The 25184-nt window shown below is 40.9% G+C and overlaps 1 protein-coding gene across 1 annotated transcript in view; it reads right to left on the reverse strand.

The window, feature by feature from the left end:
• Nucleotides 1–9473: 9473 nt before the first annotated feature.
• The window catches only part of SLC1A2 (solute carrier family 1 (glial high affinity glutamate transporter), member 2), a 59861-nt gene continuing 44150 nt past the window's right edge, over nt 9474–25184 (reverse strand). The window contains exons 8-10 of the mRNA XM_015410295.1: nt 20525–20659; nt 13481–13712; nt 9474–9548 (exon numbers count right to left, since the gene is read on the reverse strand). Coding sequence (XP_015265781.1) covers nt 9474–9548; nt 13481–13712; nt 20525–20659 — 442 coding nt within the window. The remainder of the gene's footprint in view (nt 9549–13480; nt 13713–20524; nt 20660–25184) is intronic.

Genomic DNA, 25184 nt, shown 5'->3' on the forward strand with positions numbered 1-25184 from the left:
TCATTATGAGATAATTGCAGCCTACCTTTAAGTAAATGTTAGGACAGAGGACAGAAGATCGTTACACAAGAGAGTAAAAGCAATAAATAATTTCTCAGGCAACTCTATGTCCCTGCAATGATATAGGGTAGTATCGTATCCTGCATGTAAAGTGAACTCACTTTACTTATTAATCCAGGTCACTTGCATGTTTGTACAAAATCTCCATAAACTAATTTGAAAACATCTTCTTTGCGTTCTGATTCTCCCAGCTTTGCTGATTTTAGCTATTTTTCAACGAGTGGCCTAAGGTTTTTTTTAAAAAATCTCTCGTAATACATGGGAAATGAGTAAAGGGACGTAAAAATTATTTGAGAAATCAGTGCTGTTCAAAAACGCACCAGGTATAAAGTACACCATACTTTTTGTCTTTTTCTCAACTACATTGGGATTTATAGTTATACTTTCAATATTTTATAATACACACAAAAAAGGAAGTTGTTAAGACACTGAAGGAGCCTGTCTATATCTTGATACAAATTTAAAGAGCAGGTTTGGTCTTGGCAGTGCTGCAGCCAATGAACAACTGAGAATGACTGAACATCACAGGAATCTTGAAATTCTGTTGGGTGACTGCGGATTCCATGTTGCAAAGCAAAAACACAAATTGCAATTGCAAAAGAGAAGCATGGCATCCAAAGCAAAGAGTACAGTAAGGCTGATTTTTCCTTATAACCAATGTGCTAATCAATGCAGTGACTTACTGAAGTTATGTCACTACCAGTGCCACTCTCAGCAGAGCTACACTCTTCTAAGCCCATCAGAAGGCTTAGAAGAGCGAAATTTTGTTTAGGATGGCACTTTGCATTTCCAACCATTCAAATGTACAAAAGAACCTACACTGACAGTATAAACTCAGAATAATAATGACCTACATGAATTCATTAATGTAGTAGTGACATTGCATTCACAGTGCAGCAAATCAGCCAGTCACAGTCACGAAATGCCATGGATTTATACACACTCGCACACGTTTCACAAATGTTGCTGGTTAGATATATGAAAACAAAAGACTAAGATATTTACAGTGCGTTGGATTCAATGTCACATTCTGATAATTATTCAAATACACCATGCATCAACATGTTTATATTACCAACATATAAAAATATTTATCAAACTATAAAGATTATTCTGTTAATGTCTGGAAACAGAAACAACAGAGCAACCAACCAACCCAACAAAAATTCATTTCGAAACACAAGTTATAAAGTATACACTCCAACTCAATTGATGTTAAATTATATAAAAATCAAACAACAATTAATACTATATTCACAATTTCACTGAAATTACACAAATATAAGCTACATTATCTACACAAAGTGCAAAGAGGCACTGTTCTTCATGCGGAAAACAACGCATCATAAGAGGGTCATGCTTTCACAGCTATTATTAGAACCTTGTCTTGCTACTTGAATATGTTTTTTTCTAATTACAAGAATACTCCAAAAACTCTGTTTTAAAATATAAGAGGATTACAAAATAAGGATACATCAATACACTTCCTATTTCTGCTGTACATTTTGTTTACCCGAGCACAAGGCATGTACAACAGGTTTCACTATTAAATACACCTGTTTTGGTACATATCCTCTGTTGTGTGCTATGCAGTTGATTTCTAAAAGGGGCAACATCTACATTGTACCTCAGTTGTTACTCATGTTATAAAACGTTTCTTTACTCCTTCAGTGTGCTTGGATAATGGCAAGGCCATATGACTAGATGTATTTTGTTACTGCTAATAAAAAGATCACACTCATTCTGATAAAATACACAGTTGGTTTTCTTTAAAATGTTTTAAAAATCAGGAGGTATTTCTCCATGTGCTACTCAATTGGCATCGGATACATTGTTTGGTCCTTTTTGTACAGAAGACCAAATTCTGTAGCTCTCTGCACTGTCTGAACATGAATAATTCATTAATTTTGCTTGATTAATTTAGATTGTGTGCCTGGCCTTGAGTGTCCAATACTCCATCAAAAGTGAACTGGTGGAACAGTTATGCAGGATGAGACTGTTGCTCATGTGGATGCACATCTGGATGTCTGTACCCATTATGACAATCATCAGAGTCTTTTTGAACTACCTAGATGTGTTCTTAGTTAAGAATTCAGGGCCATCAGTTGTTATATCTAACTAGCTATTAGATCAGTGCTTTTGTTGTTAAGAAAGGTTCCAGTACTCATATACTTCACTGATTGCCACCAATTCCCCCTCCCTCTACAAATCCCCACTAGGCTGTTTCTGAGAGTCCACACTCTCTTCCTCTGGCTGAGAAGGGCAGGCCAGCAACACAAGTATCAGTATTTGGGGAGCCTCAAGAAAAGATACTGGTAGTCAGTACTGGTGAGTACCATCTCAAAGAAAGCCCTGCTACAGATGAATTATGCTCATTTTCAAAAGCTGTGATCCTAAATTACATTGAATCTTATTCTATACAACAAAATGGGATAATGCAGTTAGGACTAAGATCCTGGGAACAAAAGGGATAGTTAAATCAATTATTCTAGATCAGACCCTGTTGATTTTGCAGGTTGGTCCCTACAAAATTCTCCTGGTGACCCAGGTCAAGTATCATACACAATAGATCAGACATCTATTCAATGCATCAATCTAAAAGACCACTATAATAATATAGTGTTCCATAAGGAACGGCAGCATTTCAAGACACCTTTAATTCCTATTTGTGCTTTACATAGAGGTTATGTTTCCAGGAATGTTAATTTAGCATAAGAAATTATTTTCCATTCTTCTATACAAATAAGAAAATCTGCCATTTTAATATGGATTTCCTCTAAGGGTGTTCCCCCCTTCTCCATCTCATATGGTCGTATAGAAAATAGAATAAGAAAATATCTGTATTTCTGTAAATTACAGATACTAAGTATGTTAATTCAGTCTACATTGTAGTTTGTGGTACAGGTACTAATGCACAAAGCTATGACAAAATGGATACATTAGTACAGAATTCATATTTAAGAAGCAAATATATGTTATTTTTCTCATGTATTCCATAAATTACAGTTCACACTAGAAAAGGGCGGAAATGTTGCAGTACTCATCAAAAAGCTATATGAAAAAGGTTAGAAGTAAAAAAAAAACCCTGCAATACAGACTGAAAATTAATTTATTATCAAGCTTTGAAAATGAGCTTGAAAAACCCAAAGGGAAAAAAGTCCTTGTGAATTATTCTGAATTATGTACAAAACACTGTTGGCTAATTGATGTGAAAGAGTCACAGCATTGAATTGTGCTGGTTTTCTTATGTCTTCACCTAAAATCAACAATGATCTTATGACAATGAAGAATATGTTGTTTCATAATCCAGATCCTGAAGACATTACTTGGGCATGCAGAGGTTTATGTGGAATTTAATTCCAAATCATCTTGATCTAGCAGTTAGGAGGTTGCCAATCTACCTGTGTGTTCCTCTGACACTATAGCTCACTCCCTCTGCTCAAAGAAATGGGAATCTCTGTATACAAGAGCACCAAGTAAGCAAAAGAGCACATATATTTACAGCTGAAATATTAGCCTTTTTTAATATTACAATATAAGCATTACTTCAACAGCAATAGGAAAGAAAGAATGATAATAAAAATCTAGACTGGTTTGCAAACAGTATGAGGGAAACAAATTTCAAACAGAGGTTTTTAAGGTATTTAAGTATTTTCCGACTGTATAATGGCACTCTAAAAAATGAGTGTGCGTCTGTAGCTTCCTAGCAGGGAGTTTTCATGTACTCAATTGCAATATGAATAAAATGATCAGTCCAATCATCCAACACACAGGAAAAATATGTACTGTCTTTCTTGGCATGGCAGTGAAGGTTGCAGCAACACAGAAATGGGTCTAGCTATGGATCCAGGTAAGACAAACACACAATCAAAATGAATATAAAAATATGCCAGATGAAACTGGATCACCACACACTGTGATTTCAGCCTGGGACACAAAATCAAATTGGTAACATCACTCAAGCTGGTAATAACAGCAACAAGCTGAATATTTCCCAGTGGAATCCAAGGCTCCCAAAAGGCGGCAGCATTTCCCAAGGATTTCACTGTATCTCATGGTCAGTAAAACCAGCAGCAACCAAACTTTCAGAAGAAAAAGGAGCCTGTAGAAAATTAGGTGATGCTATTTATGAATGTATTTATTTTTAATTTATTTAATGAATTTGTACCCCTGTGGGGACCCAAAGTGGTGAATTTCCAGCCTGCTGCCTTTGTTGGGACTGCAGGATCTGGGATATCTACTCACTCACTATTGTACATCTTCATTTATAAAGGATGTATACTGCTTTCCCTTAAAACCATTCCCAGAGCAGTTTACAGCACATTGGTATAATGCAGAAAGAAACAGAAGTTGAGTGGAAAGTGAAATTAACTGTTACAAAAGTTGATCCACAACTGTGAAAAGACTTCCAATGTTCCACCACATTTCTGCCATGCTACACCTAGAGCAGAGTGTGACAACTGCTTGTTCTCCCTACCTTTGAGCTGCCTTGATTGTTGGAGCTTCTTCCCATCTTTCTCTCAATTCGCTGTGCTACTGCCTTTAAAGCCATTATCTAGCTATGAGACGACAGCCAAGCCAGGAGTGGGCAATGAGAATAAGGGAGGCATGTGCAACCAGGGGTCGATTCGGGGGGGATCGCCGTCCCCCCAGGTGAGGGGCGGGAGGCGGGGCACATGACAAAGCCCCGCCCCCTGCTTCCAGTCGGGGTAAAATGGCGATTTGACGCACCCTGTAAGTGCTCAGGGTGGACGGGTTTTTGGTCCAGGCAGGGAGAATGACTGGCAGGCATCAAGACCCAAGAGAGAGTTGAGATTGGTGTGATCAAGTCTCAGAGGAGGCTTGTATTACACTTTGATCCCCTCTCCCGAAGCGGGCGAGCGCATTCAGGGGGTGTGGCCTTATGACACACTTCCGGTGATGTCAAGGGGTGTGGCATATGCTAATGAGTTATGCTAATGAGTTCCCCTAGCTCTTTTTCTATGAAATGACCCCTGTGTGCAACTGGTAAAAAAAATAATAACTAGGGAAACAGCAGTCAAAAAAACAAAATGGCCAGGGAGATGGGGACAGCAGAAGTTCTATGGAAACTCACTGGCATCAAAGAAGGATGCCAGCACCAAAGGTAAGGAGTGAGCTTGTTCTCATTGAAACTGAAAACTATATGCAACCAGGCAAGACACTGGGAGTTATGTATGGAGTTTACATTCTGATGTTCTCCCAGGGGTTTTTTTTGTAAATAGCTGGCACACAAAATCCCCTACTCAGATGGAGGTGGTCTGTCCTCAATTTCCATTCCCTTCAATGGAAGACAAGTAGCCTGTATTTTGAAAACTCAGATCCTTTCAATAATCAATTTAAAAAAGCAATAACAGCACAAACTCTCAAAATACACAAACTCTCAAAACTGTACCCAAGCAAAGAATTCTTTCACCTAAAGTGCTGGTGTACAGTTAGCTTTTCAAGAGGAAGATCAGCATTGGTACATTTATCCCATTGACTAGCTATAGCATTTGACTTCAAGGAAAGGAATAAAGGAGAAATGGTTTATGAGCATAATGGGAAATGCAACAGAACAAGCACATCTTCTACTTGGAAAGTAGCACAAGCCAGCACTAAAAGGCCACTGTCTTCAGTTTAACTTACTGCAAGTAATCATTTCTCTGGTCTGGGGTGATAAATCCGCACAGTCCATTGCCCTACTTCAAAGAAGAAGATTCTGACTCCATGCTTGAGAGGAGACAGATGACAGGGTCTCAGTTAAGTACTCTCAGCATTCCACAATTAACGTCAATCCCCAGTTTTGACATATTTATTTCATTGTTTCCCCCCCAGAATTGAACCCAAACAAATGGTTACCATATAAACTAAGCTTATTGTTCCTGTTTGATCTTTAAATCTGTTAAACATCTTCATTATACTGTATGATAATTTACTACTCACCCTCTACCCAGGGGTCATTTCGTAGAAAAAGAGCTAGGGGAACTCATTAGCATAACTCATTAGCACCCCCGGCGGTGGATAGAGCTAGGGGAACTCATTAGCATAACTCATTAGCACCCCCGGCAGTGGACCTGCAAGGCCAGCGGGAGTGCGAGGAAGCCCCGCCAAGGCCCTCCCTGGCCCCAGGCAGGCAGGGGTGAGGAGAGGCGGGGAGGAAGCAACTTACCCTCCCTCTTCTCCTGCCTCCTCCTGGCTGAATAAGGGCTGGAAGCGGGGAAGCGGGGCAGCCAGAAGCAGGGGGCGGAGCTTCATCGTGTGCCCCGCCCCCTGCACCTCACCCGGGCGAACTGCGTTCCCCCCCGTTCCCCCCCCCCGAAATGACCTCTGCCTCTACCTATATGTATGGACCGGTAATTTCCATTTTGTTTCTGTCTCTGCCTTGACTGTAATTGGTCCTTCCTGGCAACTACCCCCCCCTTCCTACATGTAATGGTTGAGGAAATTCTCTTTCACTGTATATGAAGAAGTGTGCTTTCGCACAAAAGCTTATACTTTGGATAAAACTTTGTTGGTCTTAAAGGTGCCACTGGACTCAAACTTTGTTCCGCTGTTTCAGACCAACACGGCTGCCCCACCTGAATCTGTTTCCTGTTACTCATTCTCCATATAGTTATTAAAAGTCTCAACAGCATAGATAGGAAGCAAGAGGAGACATTCAGTTACATACATTATTGTTGATCTGTCTGTGCTTCTTGGTAATAAATGTAGCTTTATAATGATGGAGACATTTAATATGGGAGGTATCATTATTACCCAATTACAAAAACTGTAAAATTCATAATGAGGGTAAAATATAGCATTTCCCAGGAAGCTCTGTCCACTCACATATGAAATGGGGAAAAGGCCACTTTTTCGATGCCCAAAGTAACCAGCTAACACTGCAGAATTATATGGAAGAACTGATCTAGCAAATGTGAACAAGCACCAAATGTAATCATTGGTCTCTGGTCCCTGTTTTTAAATTTTAAGAAAAGGAATGTCTTAAGTTTAAACTTCCCTGAGTTATGAAAAATACAAAAGTTTTTCCACAAAATCATTTAATTCTTTCTACCTCTATCAGTTCCAGTTCTCTAATTCTGTACTGCCACATGTGGAATGTCTCCCCATTTCAGCTGAGATCAATACCTATACCTCCCTTCCAAGTTTGAACAGTGATTCAAAACAGACAGTAGTGGAGAATTTCAACTAGTTTGTCTAAAAATGTCAGCATGGAACATGGCCTGGAAATTCTGTTTGCCTTATTATTATTATTTGTCTTAATACTGTATTTAATACCATTAAAAATGAGGTGGAATATGTTTATGTATTCATGTGTGCATGCACACACATATGAGCAATCTCTATGCTGTTTACTCACACTTATTTACTGATGGGTAAGTATACCTAAATAAGTACAGAGGATGGAGAAATAATTCAACTAGGAGTCATGGAAAACATTATCAAGACAATCCTAAACAGACACACCCTCTAAAGCCATTGAAACCAATGGGCTTAGAAGGGTGTAACCCCTGTTTAGGATTGCACTATATGTCAGCGTACAAAATCCCCAGCAATGCCTGCTTGCAGAGGGAACTCTTTAGAGCTCAACAGAACTCTATTTTATTCCTGACAAACATGTAATGTGTCAGTCTGGAAAAGAAAGGCAGTCTGCACCCCCCATTACCCAGCCTTCCTCCTACACCTAGTCAAAATTATAGAAATTCCAAAGCTTATGAATCTTGACCAAGCAAAAGGGAATGGCTAGAGGGAGAGTTAGGAGGTATGGGCGAACTCCAGCCTTTGTAGTGGCCTGTCACAGTGCCTGCTCATGGATACCAAATGGAGGAGGAAAGAAATGAGGCTATGGAGATCCCTTCACAGGCTCATGGAGAATGTTAGTACATGTAAGATTTTTGAAGAAGCATCCACCAGCAAAAGATTCAACAGATCCCGTTGTTGCTTCTAGATTTTCCCTAATGGTCTACATTTGTGGCACAGTCTAGGTATCATGGCAAATTAGCAGTGGTATTCTAAAACCTGCAAGTGTTATTGGGGGGGGGGGAAATGACTGGCCCCGATCTATTTGGCATAATGTGCCATTTTGTGCTTGCCCTACAGGACAGTCATCCCATGTTTAATTTACAGAACCAGATGTGAAAGAAGAAAATGACTAGTATTCCAAATAAAGCACCTTAACCAGTAAATAAATAACTGCTAAATATTAAATGACATAGTTTGAAACTAAATATATCACATTGTTCTTGATAAAATGAATGTCAAATAAGTATCTGTAGGCAGAATTATTCCAGAAGAGCTTTACCTCCCTTCCAAGTCTCTATACATGAGTAGTAAGGTACTATTCACAGATAGTTGTCCTGCTCAGCTAGCTGGACGGGAATATTAATAGCACTCTTCTTACTATGGGCACCTTAGATACCACTCGATTCAATACAGACACAGTTTCCACTTCTATATGACATCAGAATTGTGCCCAACTGATATGAATGGCATATTTCCTGGGACTGATTATTGCTCTGAAAGGTGAAGTGCCAAACACTATCTATCTAGCTTCACAATCATAAACATTGTGAGATCAATTAACTTCCATGAGCACAGGATCAATGAAACCAGTTACATACACAGTCTTAGGAAGTTAATTCATTTCTGGGAACAGTGCACACATACACTATGAAACTGGAAGCAACTTTCTTCTTTCAACCTTGAGAAGAGGTTTATGGATCACAACTCAGGGATGGGAAATACTGTGCCAAAACTAAGAATCCCTGGTTGTATGCATACATCAGACATGCATGGTGGTCTATGTCATGATGATGAACACAAAGAACTGCAGTATAAAATAATCAATTTGAAGTTAACTTAGAGAACATGGAATCAAAATGCCATATGCTATTAACAAAGCACAGGTAAAACATTTACAATGATATATATATCACAGTGACACAATGATACGTGTATTCAATGTGCACCAAAGTGCTCATTCACATGTACAGCAGGATAAGAGGCAATGCGAATACTGAATGGGTTGCACAATATTTAATGCTTGTTAGCCCAAGTCCCTGGAGCAAGTCAGCTATCTTGGGTTTATGATTTTTCCTTATTGCAGCGTCTACATTCTCTGTGTCTTGAGTGAGAAAGGGAAGCCCAGCAAAAATGCATTTCTAAAGCCAACCCAGTGTCTTCCAGCTGCATCCAGTTCAAATGGTAATACAAAGTGATACAGGTAGTTATGCAGTATTATTTGGCAAAGATACTAAAGGAACAATAATTTTATAAGACCTTTTCTAAGTTAACAGTATTAAGTAAGCAGATACTTTTTGATGCAAATGAAAACAGAAAAAAAATCATCTTAACGTCAGCTTTTACCATCGGACAGCTTTCAGGAATTATTAAAGGTGAACATTGTTTCTCTCTTATTTCTCATGTTTCCAAGGTTCTTCTTCAACAGCATTGAAGTCTGCAGATTTGCCATTGGTTGCCAAGGTTACCTGCAAGGAATTACCATCAATATCTAACTTAAAGGTCAAGGCACTTTGGTAGAAAAAAATCATGAATTAAACAAAAAATCAGAATATGTACAAGATTTACATTAAATCCATGTGTAACTCTAACTATCCATGCAAATCTGTTTTTATTCTGTACTGAATCAGTTCTGCCCTTTCAATTATTTTGTGATCTGTAGAAAGAACACAAAATTACAAAACAGACAGTAAAGAGCATAGCATGTAGTTCCATTGTGCATATGTATACATACATATATATGCACAACTACAAATGGCAGAACTCAACCTCTACAAAGAAGTATTAGGGAAGTCATTATGTCTCATTGTGTATGTTAGTGATGCAATGACAATCAAGTCAAAGAATTCTTCACAAGATTGCATTTTATACACAAACCTGCAACAGACATAGCAGACTCTCAGATATTTCATAGTTCAAAGTTAACTTGATAATAATAGCGAAAGACCAAGAATGGTCAATCATTCCATGGGAAACACTAGCTTGTAAGCAGTATCTCAGCAGTCAATATTTTTAAAATACAGCCATGTGTAACGTCTATCCAGTAATGATGCACTATGCATGATTGGGTGAGCCAAAATGGCTCCTGCATTTGTCTGACTGGGCAGAAATGAACTGGACCTTTACATAGTAAGGGCACCTTTCCTCTAGTTCTAAATGGAATCCCATTATCACCTAGCTTACCTTCCACGTTCTGGCCTCAGCTTCACATGAAAACTTAAAGACAGGATTGATATTCCACATGCATGGAAGCATTGGGATATGAAGACATGACAAAATGCAGTTATGTCTGAAAACAAAGCCAGCCTTTTTCTTAATTAGAAAAGGGAAACACATGCATTATAAAGAATGATCCACACATTTAGAGCTGAAATTATAGGTTAATTCACAAAAGAAATGATGTAAAGTATGATTTTTTAAAAATACAAAAAAACATGGAATAACAAGTCAACATAACTTCTTATAAATATATAACATACATTAGTGAAGTGCAAACTAGGAAGCCATGCAAAATATATTACAGGAAATGAAATGTTATTGTATTAGTAACTGCATAAAACCCCCCAAAACCTGACCAGAGTTGTAGCAAACTTCTTCTGCACGTATGCATTTTTGCATTCCTACATACTTCTAAATGTGACTTTGCATGTATCAAAGTCAATGAGATCTATTTAGACACATTTTTAAAAGTTTTACATACCATATTTCATTGGAAGAGATCAAGCAGCTTTAAACCTCATTCTATCAAGCACTTAATTTGGGCTAGATCCTGCTAATTATTTTTAAAGTATGGAACTACTTCCATACCCTATGACCATACTTAAATGAGAAAAGGTTTTGACATGTATCTAACCTAAAGAAATACCTATTCATGGTGCCACAGCAGTGTCAGCCTGATTGCTCTGTTGATATATCTTTGATAAATGTATGAAATCTAGGGTTGCCAGCTCTGGATAAGGAAACACCTGGAGATTTTGGGGGTGCAGCTTGGAGAGGGTGGGGTTTGTGGAGTGGAGGGACCTCAGAAGGGTATAATGCCATAGAGTCCACCTTCCAAAGCAGCCACTTTCTCCAGGGGAACTGATTTTGGTTGTCTGGAGATCAGTTGTAACAGGGGAAGATCTCTAGGTGCCAAACGGAGACTGGCAACCCTAAAAATCTGTCTCTCATGATGTTACTAGTTACATGTATAACATTCAATGTATGAAATGACCTGTGTGAGAGAGCACTCCGGCAACTCAGAAACCCAATATGGGACAGAGCCGTCACAGTTCATCTCCTCTGGTTTCTCAACTGGTATTTAGAAATATCAATTTCAGGAAGTGAACTAAATGGCCACCCAGCTGAAGTATGAATCAAAATGCAAACAGCCCAGTCAAGGTCCTGATACACAGCTCATTATTTCAACTTGTATCTGTATTTTCATTTAAAGAAAGCATTGGTTCCCAAAAGAGAATTCATTCTGCTAATTTCTCCAGTCAGGCCCAGGCTAGCTTTTGTTAATAGGACCAATCCTGGATCTTATTTAGCTGGTAGAGATTCCTGAAGCTCACTTCACTCTTGATCAAGAAATTCTTGTTATGGTACTTTCTTACACCAAGTTATTTGCACAGTGGATTACACAGAAACAATAGCATTGGCATAGAAATGATCCAACATGACAATGAAAATAAAACAAAGACATGCCAGGTGAGTTCAAGAGCCTCCAAATGGTGAGGTGGTACACAACACTGTGTACCTGTACAGTGGGCCATAGAAAGCAATAATCTATAAAAACATTGGACTGGCATTTTACTCAGACTCAAAGGACTTTCTTTCCTGTACATTTCTTTCTTTCTTTCTCATAACTTTATATAAACTGGAGTGTTTCCTGGTTTCCTCTTTACTTTCATATATCCAAATCATAACTATTGTTTGCTCTGAAATAAGCCCAGCTGGGTTGGGTTCTTACCAATTATTTTCCACTGGTAAAAGAGGGAGGGCCCTTTTTAAAACACAAAAAAAGGATATGCCACAGTACGTGTGTGGAGAAATGCCATGTGGGGTTGGGGACTGCAGTGAGATGGGGAATCAGGCAAGATCAAGCAGAAAAGCTGGTAGGATCCAACCCACTGATTTCAATATGACTGGTTACCCAGTAAGTATGCATAGGATTTCAGCCTTTGTCTGCTATTTTCATAACTGACCAGACCACAATGCACTGAGAAGTTCTCCTGAGCAACCCAAATACTTAGTGGCATTAGCCAATGGGAGGCTATGGAACCTCTGGGAGAGGGTGGGGGGAGAAAAAGAAAAAGTGGGTTATCACTTCAGATAGGACTTGGGGAAGCCATGGAGAAACAGAGAAAACTATCTAGAGATTAGTCAAGTGGTGAAGTTCTGCAAGGTAAAGGAAAAGAGATACCTTTAGTATAGGTATATTGGGCTCAGGGACCAAATGAAAAGCAGGAATAGAGCAGGTATCCTGTGTTACCTTAGGGAAATAGTAGGTTAAGGACTTGTGAGGGGACTGAGACAAGCAAGGTACTCTTAGGTTTAGAGAGAAGTTCCAAGTGAAATCATTAACTCCCTGTCTCTCACTCTGGGGTGGGGGGGGTTTCCAGGGGGGGGGTTTCCAGCCTGTCATTTCAGTTAATTGTGACTGTTCTAAGGCAGAACATCTGCTATCCCTTGCTGTAAATAACCATTAACTTGCTACATTCCTTGTCTTATCCACCAAAGCACCAAACTCTAAGGAAGAGACAATAAACTGATTCCTTTTGTTGTGAAATGAAAATGGTGGTGTGAATCACTCTGGGGGGGAAGGGAGATGGTGTAGGGGAAGTAGTAGAAATTACCTCAGATTCCCATTCTACCTCCTCAGGCTTCCTTTTAATAGCAGCATGTAACCCAGCACAGTTAACATTGCCTCACTGACCACTCGCAGTCAACATCATAACTAACATCAACTCAGTCACTGCTACTGGAAGGATTTGGAAAAGAGGAGGTCTTCTCACTGAGATTTTTTTTTCAGGAGACAAGTATAACTAGCCCTGTTGCCATAAGATCTGTTCTCTACCCTTGCTGATATCTCCACCTTTGCTCAATTAGAGGAAGTGCTTGCTTGCCTCTGGGAAGTCAATACATGCCAAAAAAAAATTGTGATGCTATATTCTCTCTTTTCAGCTTCCCTAATGTGCTGTGCAACACCATGTTATTTGTAAACATCGTGCACAACTGCAGTTTAAACAATGCTGAAAAATCTTTAAACCAAGTCAATGTGCACAGCATCTGGTGTCCAATGAAGTCACATCATTAGTGATAAGTAAAAAATAATCACATGCAGGTAAAAAATAAATAAAGGAAGATGGAGTGTTACTGGCTAGATGCAAGTCTCAATATCCATAAATGTGAAAGATACCTTGCATTCATCTATTATGACAGAGTTGTGAGCTGTATAAACACATTGATTTGAACTGTTTTCCTTGTGATTTTTCAGGTCATCATAAATTGACTGAGTCTTCGTCATTTCAATATCTTCGTGCCCTTTGTGATGGGAATCTAAGTTGTCCAATTCTGCCTTAGACAGATGATAGATAATGCCAGCTCCAAATGAGTCTCCTACAACATTGACTGATGTTCTCATTCGGTCCCTGAAAGAAATGGGGGAAAAATACCCCACAACATATGAAAGTTTTAAAGTAGAGAAAAGTCAGATTATAGTGTGGGTGTCTGGAGATCCAACTGTGTGAACAACGCAAGGGTAAGAATGTAATGAAAGTTTCATGTCACAATGGTTTTTGTTTTTTATTTATATTCTGTTCAAAATGTTTAAAAATGTTAACAGTCAAAAGATCTACGAGTTTGCATGGCTGTGATTCTCTTAATTTAAAATTTGACTGATCCTGCCATTCTTTACAATCCTTGATAAAGTTCTCTTTTTACAGAGAAATTCCAAAACAATGCAATGCGAAGCAATGAAAAAATTGCAATACTTCAGAGAGATTTTATTCTTTTTAAAGGGCAACCAGATGGTAAAATAGTAATATTACTAAGGATTTCCTTCAGTTAAAAATAGGCCTCTAGCAGCCAGTGCAGGTGTGAACATATCCAAGCAAGTAAGCTCATGATAAGACAGCAGGTTAGCCCACAGAAAAACTCCAGAAACAACAGAATACGCTTTTTATTAAGACCAACTAACCATCACAATATTGATGACTCACCTTGGAACCCTAAAAACACTTCCCTGGGAGTAAGCCCCACTGAATAAAATGGGACTTACTTCCAAGTAGACCTCTTTAGGATTCTTCCCTTAAAATATTGTGCATGCAGCCACCATGGGCCTCTGAAGAGTATTCTCAATAAGGCTCATTGCCTATTATGTAAGATCATTCATTAGTCAGAAGGGCTTCCAGGATGAATCCTCATAATTCCCCCTCCCCACTGAAAACCCTCTTAGAGCTGATTGGCATTCTCATGCCTGATTTTTGAATCCTTTCTATCAAAATAGCACATTATGTCCAGACAACTTATTTATAGAGAACAGACAAAGAGAACCATTTCAAACTGGCAACACAATCCTACTCAAGTCTATTCAGTGGGCCTTACTCCCAATAAAATGTTCTAACGACTGCAGTTAGGCTACAATTCTATGCACAGTATGGTAAGCCATCACTGGGGTTTACTTTCAAGCAGGGGTCTTGTTGTAGAAAAAGAGCTGCCGGAGCTCATTAGCATAACTCATTAGCATAACTTATTTGCATATGCTACGCCCCCTGACATCACCGGAAGTGACAGAAGGCCACACCCCCTGACATCACCGGAAGTGTGTCAGAAGGCCTGGCTACTTACCCTCCTGCTTCATCCTCATTCCCAAACGGAATGAGGATCGAAGCAGAGGGCGGGGTAAAGAAGGGGGCGGGGCTTCACCACGTGACCGCCCCGCCCCCTAGAGGTTCTCTTCCGGAGCTCCGTACCTGAGAGCTCCCCCCCGACCAGAGCCCTACTTTCAAGTAAATTTCATAGGATAGAACTGCATGATCTAGAAAGTCTTAATCGATCTGGTCAACCAATTAATCAGACCGGGTTTATAATCTGATTATGTGTCTGATGGATAAAAATGATAGATTGAACCACCACAGAAGCAATGTGTTTTATTTAACCTCCTTGGTGGAAGCAGGGATCACCAGCCACCAGGCCCGACCCCTCCACTGCTAGTCAGCTGGCTGGTGGGGGGACTTGCTAGGAGAAAGAGGAAGGCCCAGGCCATGTAGCCACCGTCACACAGAAAGTGACATCATTCTGACAGCAACATCCAGGAAATACTCTAGTATTTGGGCAAAAACTCTATGGTAGAAGTCATTTTACCATAGAGTTTTTGCTCAAATAACAGAGCATTGTAGCAATCTCACAGCATGATGATGTCACTTCCTATGTGACGGTGGTGACATGGCTTGGGTCTTTCTCTTTCTCCTGATGAGGCCCCCCAATCCCCTACCAGTTGCCAGGAGGGACCTGGCACCCCTAATTAGGTTAGAATGCCTTCTTGAGATAAAGGAATGGGAAACTGAAGAACAATAATACTTTAAGTTGAACCTAAAACTTGCTAATCTAAATGCTTTTTAAAAACCTTTTGTTTCTCTTCTGAATTTGATGGGTTCAAAATTCCATAACTAGGTTTTATGTTCTTATTCAGAATGATGTACAATTATTTTAAAGCTTTCTTTGTATCTCTGCTTCTTGCACCTCTGCTAGTGAGGATAAATGCACAGAAACTGATAGGATGATCCTTTGTACTCTGTGAATGTATGCCATGATGGAAATAGGTAGTGGGCAGTTAAACGGCATATATCCAGAGCCATGAAGGCCTAAGGGCAAACTGGAAAAAACTAGATATTTTGCGGTTTTTCTTGTGGATTTATAACATTTGGGTTTTCCTGAGCAAATGACAGCTTCAGAGGGCAAATTCTATAGATTCAAGAAGATATCACTTCCCAAATTCCTCCTCCACAGGCACTACCCCTAAATCTCCAGGAATTTGTCAGGTTAGAGTTGGCAGCCATACTTTTTCACCAGAAAAAAGGCTGTGATTTGGGATCATGGGACCTATATGTAAAAAAAAAGCTATGTGGGCTATAATAAGGAAGAGAACTGGATAAGACTTAGTGAACAGCAGGCTGGATCCAACCCTTCATTTCCCCAGCGCAATACTAAACTTGCAAGGATAACTGTATTTCAGCAATTGCTTAAGAAAGATGAATCTAAATCAGTTACACAAGTCTGTTCATTCTAATCCATGTTTCTCAAGGTATGAAATCTCTGTATTGGAGACCTTTCTGTGACATTTGCTAAGCTTGTCAGATTCCCCTTTTGAAAGTATACCGCTCTTGGCTACCACTAATGACACTGGATTAATTCCAGCTGTTGGCAAATAGCACTGTTCTTTAAAATGCCACTTCACATTGTGTTCACTTTAGAGGAACTGCAAGACATTTAAAAACTTTCAGAGATTTCCTAATAAAAAGGCTTTTTATAATTTTTTCCTTCTAGAGAGATGAGAAGATAAAATACATCTAGCATATTATCCAGCTATGGACTTCTAGTTACAAAACTTGTTATAACCCAGGTCTCCAGAAATGTTGAACCAAGCTCTAAGCACTGTAACAAAATGGAAGAGGGCAACTTCTTATAATCTGCTTTTCTTAAACTGCTGATTTTTAAAGATTTCTTTTCTAAGATAATGGAGTCATTTTTGCAAGATTTGCATCATCTTGAGTTTGAAAAGCCATGATGCTACTAATTCTCTCCAAACTGCTTCTAGCTTAAGCTATTTAGTATATACATAACACAAAATCTAAGCATTTGTAAATTGGATCTTTAAACTGTATTATGAGTTGCTTCTTAGTTGCAAAATAAAATATCTTCTTACGTCCTAGCAACATTATCAGGATGACAAGCTACACTTATATCATTTCAAGATGCAGTTCATGTGGCCATTGGGAGAAGGGTTCCCCTTCCCTCAACCCAAGCTGACTTTCTTTAAGTCCATTGAATCATGGTAGACTTGATTACTGCTACTTGCTCTATACAGGCTTACCCTTGAAACTGATCTGGAAATTACAACTGGTGCAGAATGCAGCAGTGCACCTACTGACATCAACGCCTGTGTGTGGACTCACATTAGGCATGAGCTCCACCAACTGCATTGGTTACCAGTTGAGTACCAGATTGTCTTCAAGGTGCTTGTTTTGACCATTAAAGCCTTATATGGCCTGGGACCAACATATCTAAGGGACTGCCTCTTCTCATATACGCCTCAAAGAGCATTACACTCTAAAGATCAACAACTCCTGGTGATCCCTGGCCCAAAAGACGCCTGTCTTGCCTCAACCAGGGCCAGGGCTTTCTCTGTTTTGGCCCCAGCCTGGTGGAACATACTCCCTATTGAGACCAGGGTCCTGCAGGATCTTCTTCAATTCCACAGGGCCTGCAAGACGGAGCTGTTTCACCAGGCCTTTGGTTGAGGCAATGGGCGTCCATATATGGCCTCCCTGAGGTTGCTGTCACCCGTCTATTTATTGACCACCGACAACTGGCCTTTAACTCACCACACCATCGGGCCAGAACTTTATAACCAACTGACGCTGTTTCAAGCTGTACCCACTGTTTTAATTGTTATAATATTTTATTGTGTTTTAAATTGAAATTGTATTTATTATAATGATGTTACCCACCCTGAGCCCACTCATGGGATGGGCGGGATATAAATACAAATAAATGCAAAAGAACATCATGTGTTCTTTTAATGCTCTGTCACTATCCCCAAACAACTAATCTAAGTGAATAACAAAGGAATTCACACAATCATTCAGTGACAAATTGAAAAAAATATGGTCCATGGAAGGGATTATGGGACTGGAATCTGGATTTCTCGCTTTACAACAGCCATCTATTCGTTTGGCAACATAGTGCAATCTTTAAAAAGATCACATTCTTCTAAGCTATTTGACTTCAACTGACTTAGAAAGATGTAATTCTATTTATGATTCCACTGTGAATAAGTTATTACTCTTTACTCTCATGGGGCTTTTGCCTATAAAATGGGAGTATATGTGGTCTATGAGAAAAATCCAGTGGAACCTGTTCTTAAAAGACTAACAATTATTCCAGCACAATCTGAGTCTTTAAAGTGTCACAGGACTTCTGTTTTGTTTTGCTACAATAGACTAACACAGCTACCCTTCTGGGATGATCATGGAGGACACTGCCAATGAGATCCTTTCATTAAAAAAAACCATACACAAAGGCCTTTTAATCTGAGAGATGAAGTAACCCTCATAAGTAAAAATAATAAGGAGTTTAATATGTTTTACCTTAAATATACCATATAACTTATATAACTTATATTTAGTTAATATAAACAGTAAAAGTCAAACTAGTTGGAAATAAGTTCTGAGAAAAGTGGTGTGACTCAACTTGAAATTATTTTATTGAAACAATGCGGATTTTTTTGTTTTTCCACAGTGTGTCATCAGGTCCTCCTCAGTACTGAACTCCCCTCCCCATTTGGTGTTGCCTTGAGATTTTCCTGCTCTATCTATGAATCTTTTATAGAGACAAATGTCATCACCTCAGTTCACCACAGGAACTGCTTTAGAGGACCTATTTTTTTACCACAACATTACCTAGTCTTACACTGAGCAGGGGTGGGTAACACAACAGTAAGCCCTTAGACCTGTTTTCTCTTCAGTTTGCTTCTGATGGAAAATTATGATTTGGTAGTCTGTACATACAGGCAGGGCTACTCTGTCAAGCCATGTATTTTAAGATGACATTTCTTTGAAACAACAAACAACCACATGTACTCATTTAACATCCTCCTACTAGCTGTAAGGCTGCTTTTGCTCCAAGATAAACATTTATTAAACATACAAATATGGGCCCATGCTATGGTCCCTATGTTTTCCCTCTGTTTTGCGTCATAACTTTATAAATACTGTTGCAGCACAGAATACCATCTTTTCCTTTGCCAGCTCTACTGGCTGTTGAGCCATACTCTGATTTCCATATACACCAGTGGTTTCTATATACCTCGCTAAGGACATTACATCTGAGCAATGGCAGACAGAATTATATGCTAGCTATACCAATAGATAATACATGAGATCAGAAGTATTTACTATTCTATGTAAGGTTCTATGTAAGGATGTAAGGACCCCTCTTAATTATGCAGTTGATTAGGAACTTGGCAAGGAAGCGCAGGCCAAGAATGAAGTGCTGGGTCCAATATGCAGCTGCCTGTTCTCCCAAATCCACACTGGATCCCACTCCATGGAACAAAAAAAGGGCATACCCAGAGATCTGTCACAGCCTATATAGACAGGGCAACATATAGACTAGACTGTATGTGCAAGCACATGGTCACTGCCATACCTCTGAAATGCAGACCTGGCACCCCTGTACAGTCAGTATTATAGATTCAGGTGGGCAGCCATGTTGGTCTGAAGCAATAGAACAATGTTTGAGACCAGTGGCACCTTTAAGACTTTCTTGGTCTTAAAGGTGCCACTGGACTCAAATGTCATTCAGCCAGGATTATGGTGTACTTTCTTAGCCCACTGGGGTGAAGATGCACTTCTACAAAATGATGTTCTCATGTGGCTTTCTCTCAGAGAATAACTGATATATACAGTGTTGCATACATTTGAGACTGGGGCCAAATAGTCACTATTATGCCAACTTTGCACCATTCCATGAGGAATTCAGAATGTACAAGAAGGGATTCTCCACAATGTTACACTCTTCATGTTACTCTACTTCTCTACTCTACTCTACACTACTCACATGTTACAGTCTTCATGGATGCCATAAGGATTTTGAACCAGCTACTCTCTGGGAGTTTTGTATTCCCCAGGAATTTATGCGCTTGATTAGAATTAGGACCATGGTTCACAAGGATAAGGGGCTTTAGCCTTCTCTCCCATTCTGTCTCCCTGATATGAAATGGCCCCACAGAATGCCGCATTAGGGAAATTTATATGTAGCCATCATTACATAAAAATTCCCCAATGTTGGCAAACAGTAGTTTCCTGCAGCTCTTTCAGATTAGGAAAATGGTGTGGTGGGAAAGGTTGAATTCACCATGGTTCTGACCCAAATTGGGCCCATGTACACCTGGGAAGCACTTGTAACATGTGAACTGGCCTTAAAACAAGACATAAGGACTATGAATAGAATTAACTTGCGTGCTTTCTCTTTAGTCATACGAACTGACACCAGAAACCATTCACCTGCATTTCCCAGAATGCACTGGTGCATAGATATTTGTCAGTTGCAGAAATCCTGGTGCTGACGCAAGGGTGTTTGTCAAGAGGGCTTCATTGTGAGGGGAATTGAAACATGGGCAAATAAGCACGCACATGGTCATAAGAAAGATCAAAGAAACAATGTTGTCAATTTTACTTACAAGAGCCAATCTACAGCAACAAGTAAGCTGATGTCCTGAGTGGGAAGACCCACTGCAGTGAGGATGAGAAGCATGGTAACCAGTCCTGCACTTGGTATACTGGCAGCACCAACACTTGCAAGAGTAGCTGTCAGACTGTAAGATTAAAAACATTTTCTTGTTAAAGAGATTTCTACTAACATTTCTTGTACCAGTCTTGGAATTGCACAGACATGGGGTTGAGGTTGTGACCCATTTTGAGGTTTACGGAAATAAAAATATTTAACATTCATTCAGTGCAATATGTACAATATGGTGTAATACACAGTCTTCTGGCAGAGCTTTCAATACAGTTCCTGATTAACATACTGGATATTTGAATTACAAAATAATATCGATTATTGCAAATGTCTTTGTTTCCAGCCACGGAATACCATGGGCAGGGCGGAAGCATTGCCTCTGTCCCAGAGGAAGGACACCCCAGACTCCAAAAGAACCTGGCTGCCGGGGCTTGGCTTGTGGCTCACGCTTTGCATTTTGTACAGCTGCTTCCTCCTCCCATCTTGGCACAGTTCCGCAGGGCCTGTAAGACGGAGCTCTTCCGCCAGGCCTTTGCATAGGAGCCGCTGCCGCCATTATGCTACCACCGAGTTGCCATCTACGACGGTGGATTAGATCTATAAGTGAACTGGCCCTGGGAAGACGCCTAGGTGACCAAGAACTTATGTTGTCAGGCTAGGTTGATAAATGGATCCCATCTTGGAGTGATAAGTTAACATCTAGAGCACCACACTTTATTTATTGATTGTTTTTATATGTTTTAATTGTTTGTTATGGCATTTGCCGCTGTTGGAAGCCGCCCTGAGCCCATTTGGGGAGGGCGGGATACAATCTAATAAATAAATAAATAAATAAATAAAATCAGTCACTGGGGATGACAAAGCCATCTCAAGCAAATCCTGTGGAGGCGGAAGGAGCGGGAGATTTAAACCTCTGTACTGGCACACAACTTTTGTTTCCTTCTTGTGTGCATGTGCAAGGGACGTTTTGGAGGCCATGGCTGAATGCAGCGTGGCTCTAAAGCAGCAAAAAATGCAAAGAAGTCAAGGGTGGAGCAGGGAGAAACTAAGAGTTGACTGATGGTCCCTGGTGGGAGCATGCTTTAAAAAGAAGGCTGCACTTTTGCAATTAGAGGCTCCTCTTTCACAAGAGGGTTATTCCAAGAGCTCTGCTCTCCCTCCTGCCCCACTGCAATAGGCGCTGCCCAAATATTTCCCCTTCTTCTTTCAATCCTGCTGGCACCAGGCCCGTAGCCACAGTGGTGCACAAAGCAGCGCGGCCCCACCAATCTTTCATCATGCCCCTCCAATCTGCACTAGGGATTGTGAAATCTGTCACAAGTCTTCTGCCAATGAGAGACAGCGTTTCCTTCCCTCCTCCAGCCTCTCTCCCAGGCTTTGCCGATGAGGGAGAGAGTCTCTTTCCCCCCTCCCTCCCAGGCTTTCCCTTTGCACTTTGATTCCTGCACAAAGTAGTTGCTCCTTCTGTGCTCTAAGGCACGGGACACAGTCCTTTCCCCACCTTAGCTTGCTAGCTCTTGCTAGTCATGGATTCCTCTAATCAGCAGCCCTGTAGCACATTAAGGTAGAAGCTTCCCCCTCCTGCTCTATTTTAGCCAGGGTGCAGAGTGTTCAAGGGTGGTTAGAATCAGAGGGGTGGTGGTGGCAGCTGCTGCCTCTGTATTCTGCCTTTCACAAGTGGACTCATGACCATTTTACGGTGTGTGCTGCAGCTGTTTTGGCCCTTGAAAGCACGTGGTGTGTGTGTGTGGGGGGAAGAGTTCTGCATCACCAGCCCACGGTGGATTGGGGCATCACTGCATTTAAAAATCACTGTAAAATGGTGATAATGAATATTGGTGCTGGCAATAATTTTGCTTTCTCTTTTAACTGGGCTCGGCAAGGGGGGGGGGAGTCGGTCTCTGTATCCGTAGAGGGGAGCCTCCCCAGCTTCTCTACCCATCTGTGTAAAGCAAAAAAGCTGCCCTTCCCCTGCATGCCAGGCAGGCTGTAGCTGCGAAGGAAAAGTGTGTGCACACATGCTTGCATGTTGGGAAATTCCTGGAGATTTGGGGAATGGAGCCTGGGGGAGGGACTTTAATCAGGTATAATACCACAAAATCTATCCTCTGAAGTAGCCATTTTTTCCAGGGGAAGTGATCTCTCTAGTCTGGGGATGACTTGTAATTCTGGGAAATTTCCAGGCACCACCTGGATGTTGGCACCCCTACTGCATTCCAGCCTCAGTGCCTATAGCTATCCAGTCACGTGGAACCAAACCAGTGGCTTTTTTAGGGGGTGAGTTCAATAGAAGATGGCATTATGAATCAAAGTGACCATCCGTCCAAACAAATGCATCGTCTTCTGTGGTCTCTGTTAGCAAAGCCTCATTTCATGTTCAGAAAAAGAAACAGACACTTTTATGGTGATACATTAATGGGGGGATTCCCATTTGGCACACTGCAACCCAGGAAAGTGGAAGTGGGACAATAGAGGGGGTGAGGATCTTCATGCATTTACAAGACTCTAGTTCATCATGCGTAAATAAAGGAAGGGGATATTTGATTTTAAACAAAATGGATTATCGTTTAACCTTCTTTGCAGAATGATCCCTTGCAGAGACTTTGCAGTACATCATAGCTTGTTCATAATAAATACATAATGATGCGCTCACCACCACTTGTACCCCCCCCCATGAACATTTTCTGGCTATGGGCCTGTCAAGCACAGGGCAGCCCATTTATAACGAATGAGCAAAGCAGTAGTTCAAAGCCCTGGCCCTGGCAGGTGGAGAAGAGCAGAGCGCAGTGAGGCAAAGAAGCTGCAAGCAGAGGAGCAGGGGAGCATAGTGTGCAGAACTGGTTGCATAGTAAAGCTCTTGAAGTTACACAGTGAATCACAGGAGTGTAGTCCAGATCGGTGACTGGAGGCCACAGGGTCCAAACCGTCACCTCATAAAGCAGCTCCTCTCTCCTGCAGTTGCTGAACAGGGGGGTGCAGAAAGGGAGTGGAGGGAGTAGTGGTTAAGAGTCAGTGGCCATTATCCACTTGGGGTGGATGGATAGAATCCTGCACTCACCCTTCCCTCCTAAAACTGGCTTTCTCTTAAAATTTGGTGCAGATTACGGAACTGCAGTCGGCCTGACAAAGGCGATCCTGACCTGTCTAAAGCAATCCATGTACAAATCATAACCCTGTTGCCACAGAGGAGTCCTTTCGATGAATACAGAAGAAACGGTGTAGGTGACAGTTTCTTGGCTCAAGGAGGATGCACATTCCAGCGGCACAAACCTTTTGTTCTGACCAAAGAATGCCATGTATTCCTGAAACACACGCATGTTCCTGAGCCAATAGAAGTGGTGCCAGCCAAAGGTCTTGCTCAATTGATTTTGGACCTGTTACTGCTACCGCAGTTCACCGTTAATCAGAGGGCCCTTTGCAACAACAGCAGATTTCTCTCTTTCCTACAGTGGTCGGGGGCCATGTGTATGTGTTGAGTGCCATCAAGTTGCTTCCAACTTATGGTGACCCCATGAATTAACTATCTCCAAATGTTAACAGCCTTGCTCAAGTCTTGCAAACTGAGGGCTGTGGCTTCCTTGATCGAGTCAATCCATCTCACACTGGGACTTCCTCTTGTCCTGCTCCCGTCCATTTTCCGTAGCATTATTGTCTTTTCTAGTGACTCTTGTCTTCTCATAATGTAACCAAAGTGGGATAGCCTCAGTCGAGTCATTTTAGCTTCTAGGAAGAGTTTAGGCTTGTGGCGATACAAGCATAAATAAAATGAATACCATATTTTTACTGACCCAATTAATGTTGGTCCAAGAGTGTGCCAGCTTCATCGTGTACATTCTTGCCCTGATCTAGTCTTGATATAGACTGCTACCCACGCTTCGCTATGATATTTAAGTTCCATAAATCCAGTTATAATACTGATGATGTGAAGTCTGAAATGTAACATTTGTTGTAGAAATTTTAACAGAGAAGATTGTAGTGTAAGAAATGAAGTGAGACATACATACTTTTCTCTCTCTCTACTGAAGGACCTCTCTCTAGACCACATTGGTGGTTCTGCCCTCAGGTGCTAGGATCACCAGGCTGCTTGGTGAGCTCACTCTGGAGCAGGCCACATAGAACTGTCCACTTAAGAAGCAGTCGTCTCTTAAGTCAACTCCTGCTACCTTCCACGAAAGTGATGGCCTCTCTACTTGTGTTCCTGGATTGTTTAGCTCATATGGAGACTGTGTTCTTCTGAGAACCTCAGGGTGATCTTGCTGGTACTTGGCCTGTGCAGCTCAGTGTACTGCAGGAGTACTATGTGCAAATGTCTTTGCCACATTCCTAAGTTGCCTCCTCCTTGTAGCATTGGTGTATCTGGCTCGACGTTTGCCAGGAACTTTCTTGGGGGCAGTAAGAGGTGAGAGGTGTGAGGGGGAGTTGGTGTGAGGGAGTGGTGATGTGGTGGACATTTCTTCAGGTTCATGAGGGAGGCACGTATCAAAATGGCTCCTAGAAATGTCCTTTACTATCTCCCCATAAACATTCATACCCTGGCCCTGCTCCTACACCTGACAGACACTGGCCTGTCTGGTGTTAGGGGGGAGTTGTATTTAAAGGCA

The sequence above is a fragment of the Gekko japonicus genome, unplaced genomic scaffold, assembly GCF_001447785.1.
Source record: "Gekko japonicus isolate JY-2015 unplaced genomic scaffold, Gekko_japonicus_V1.1 scaffold1323, whole genome shotgun sequence".
Classification (NCBI taxonomy): Eukaryota; Metazoa; Chordata; class Lepidosauria; order Squamata; family Gekkonidae; genus Gekko; species Gekko japonicus.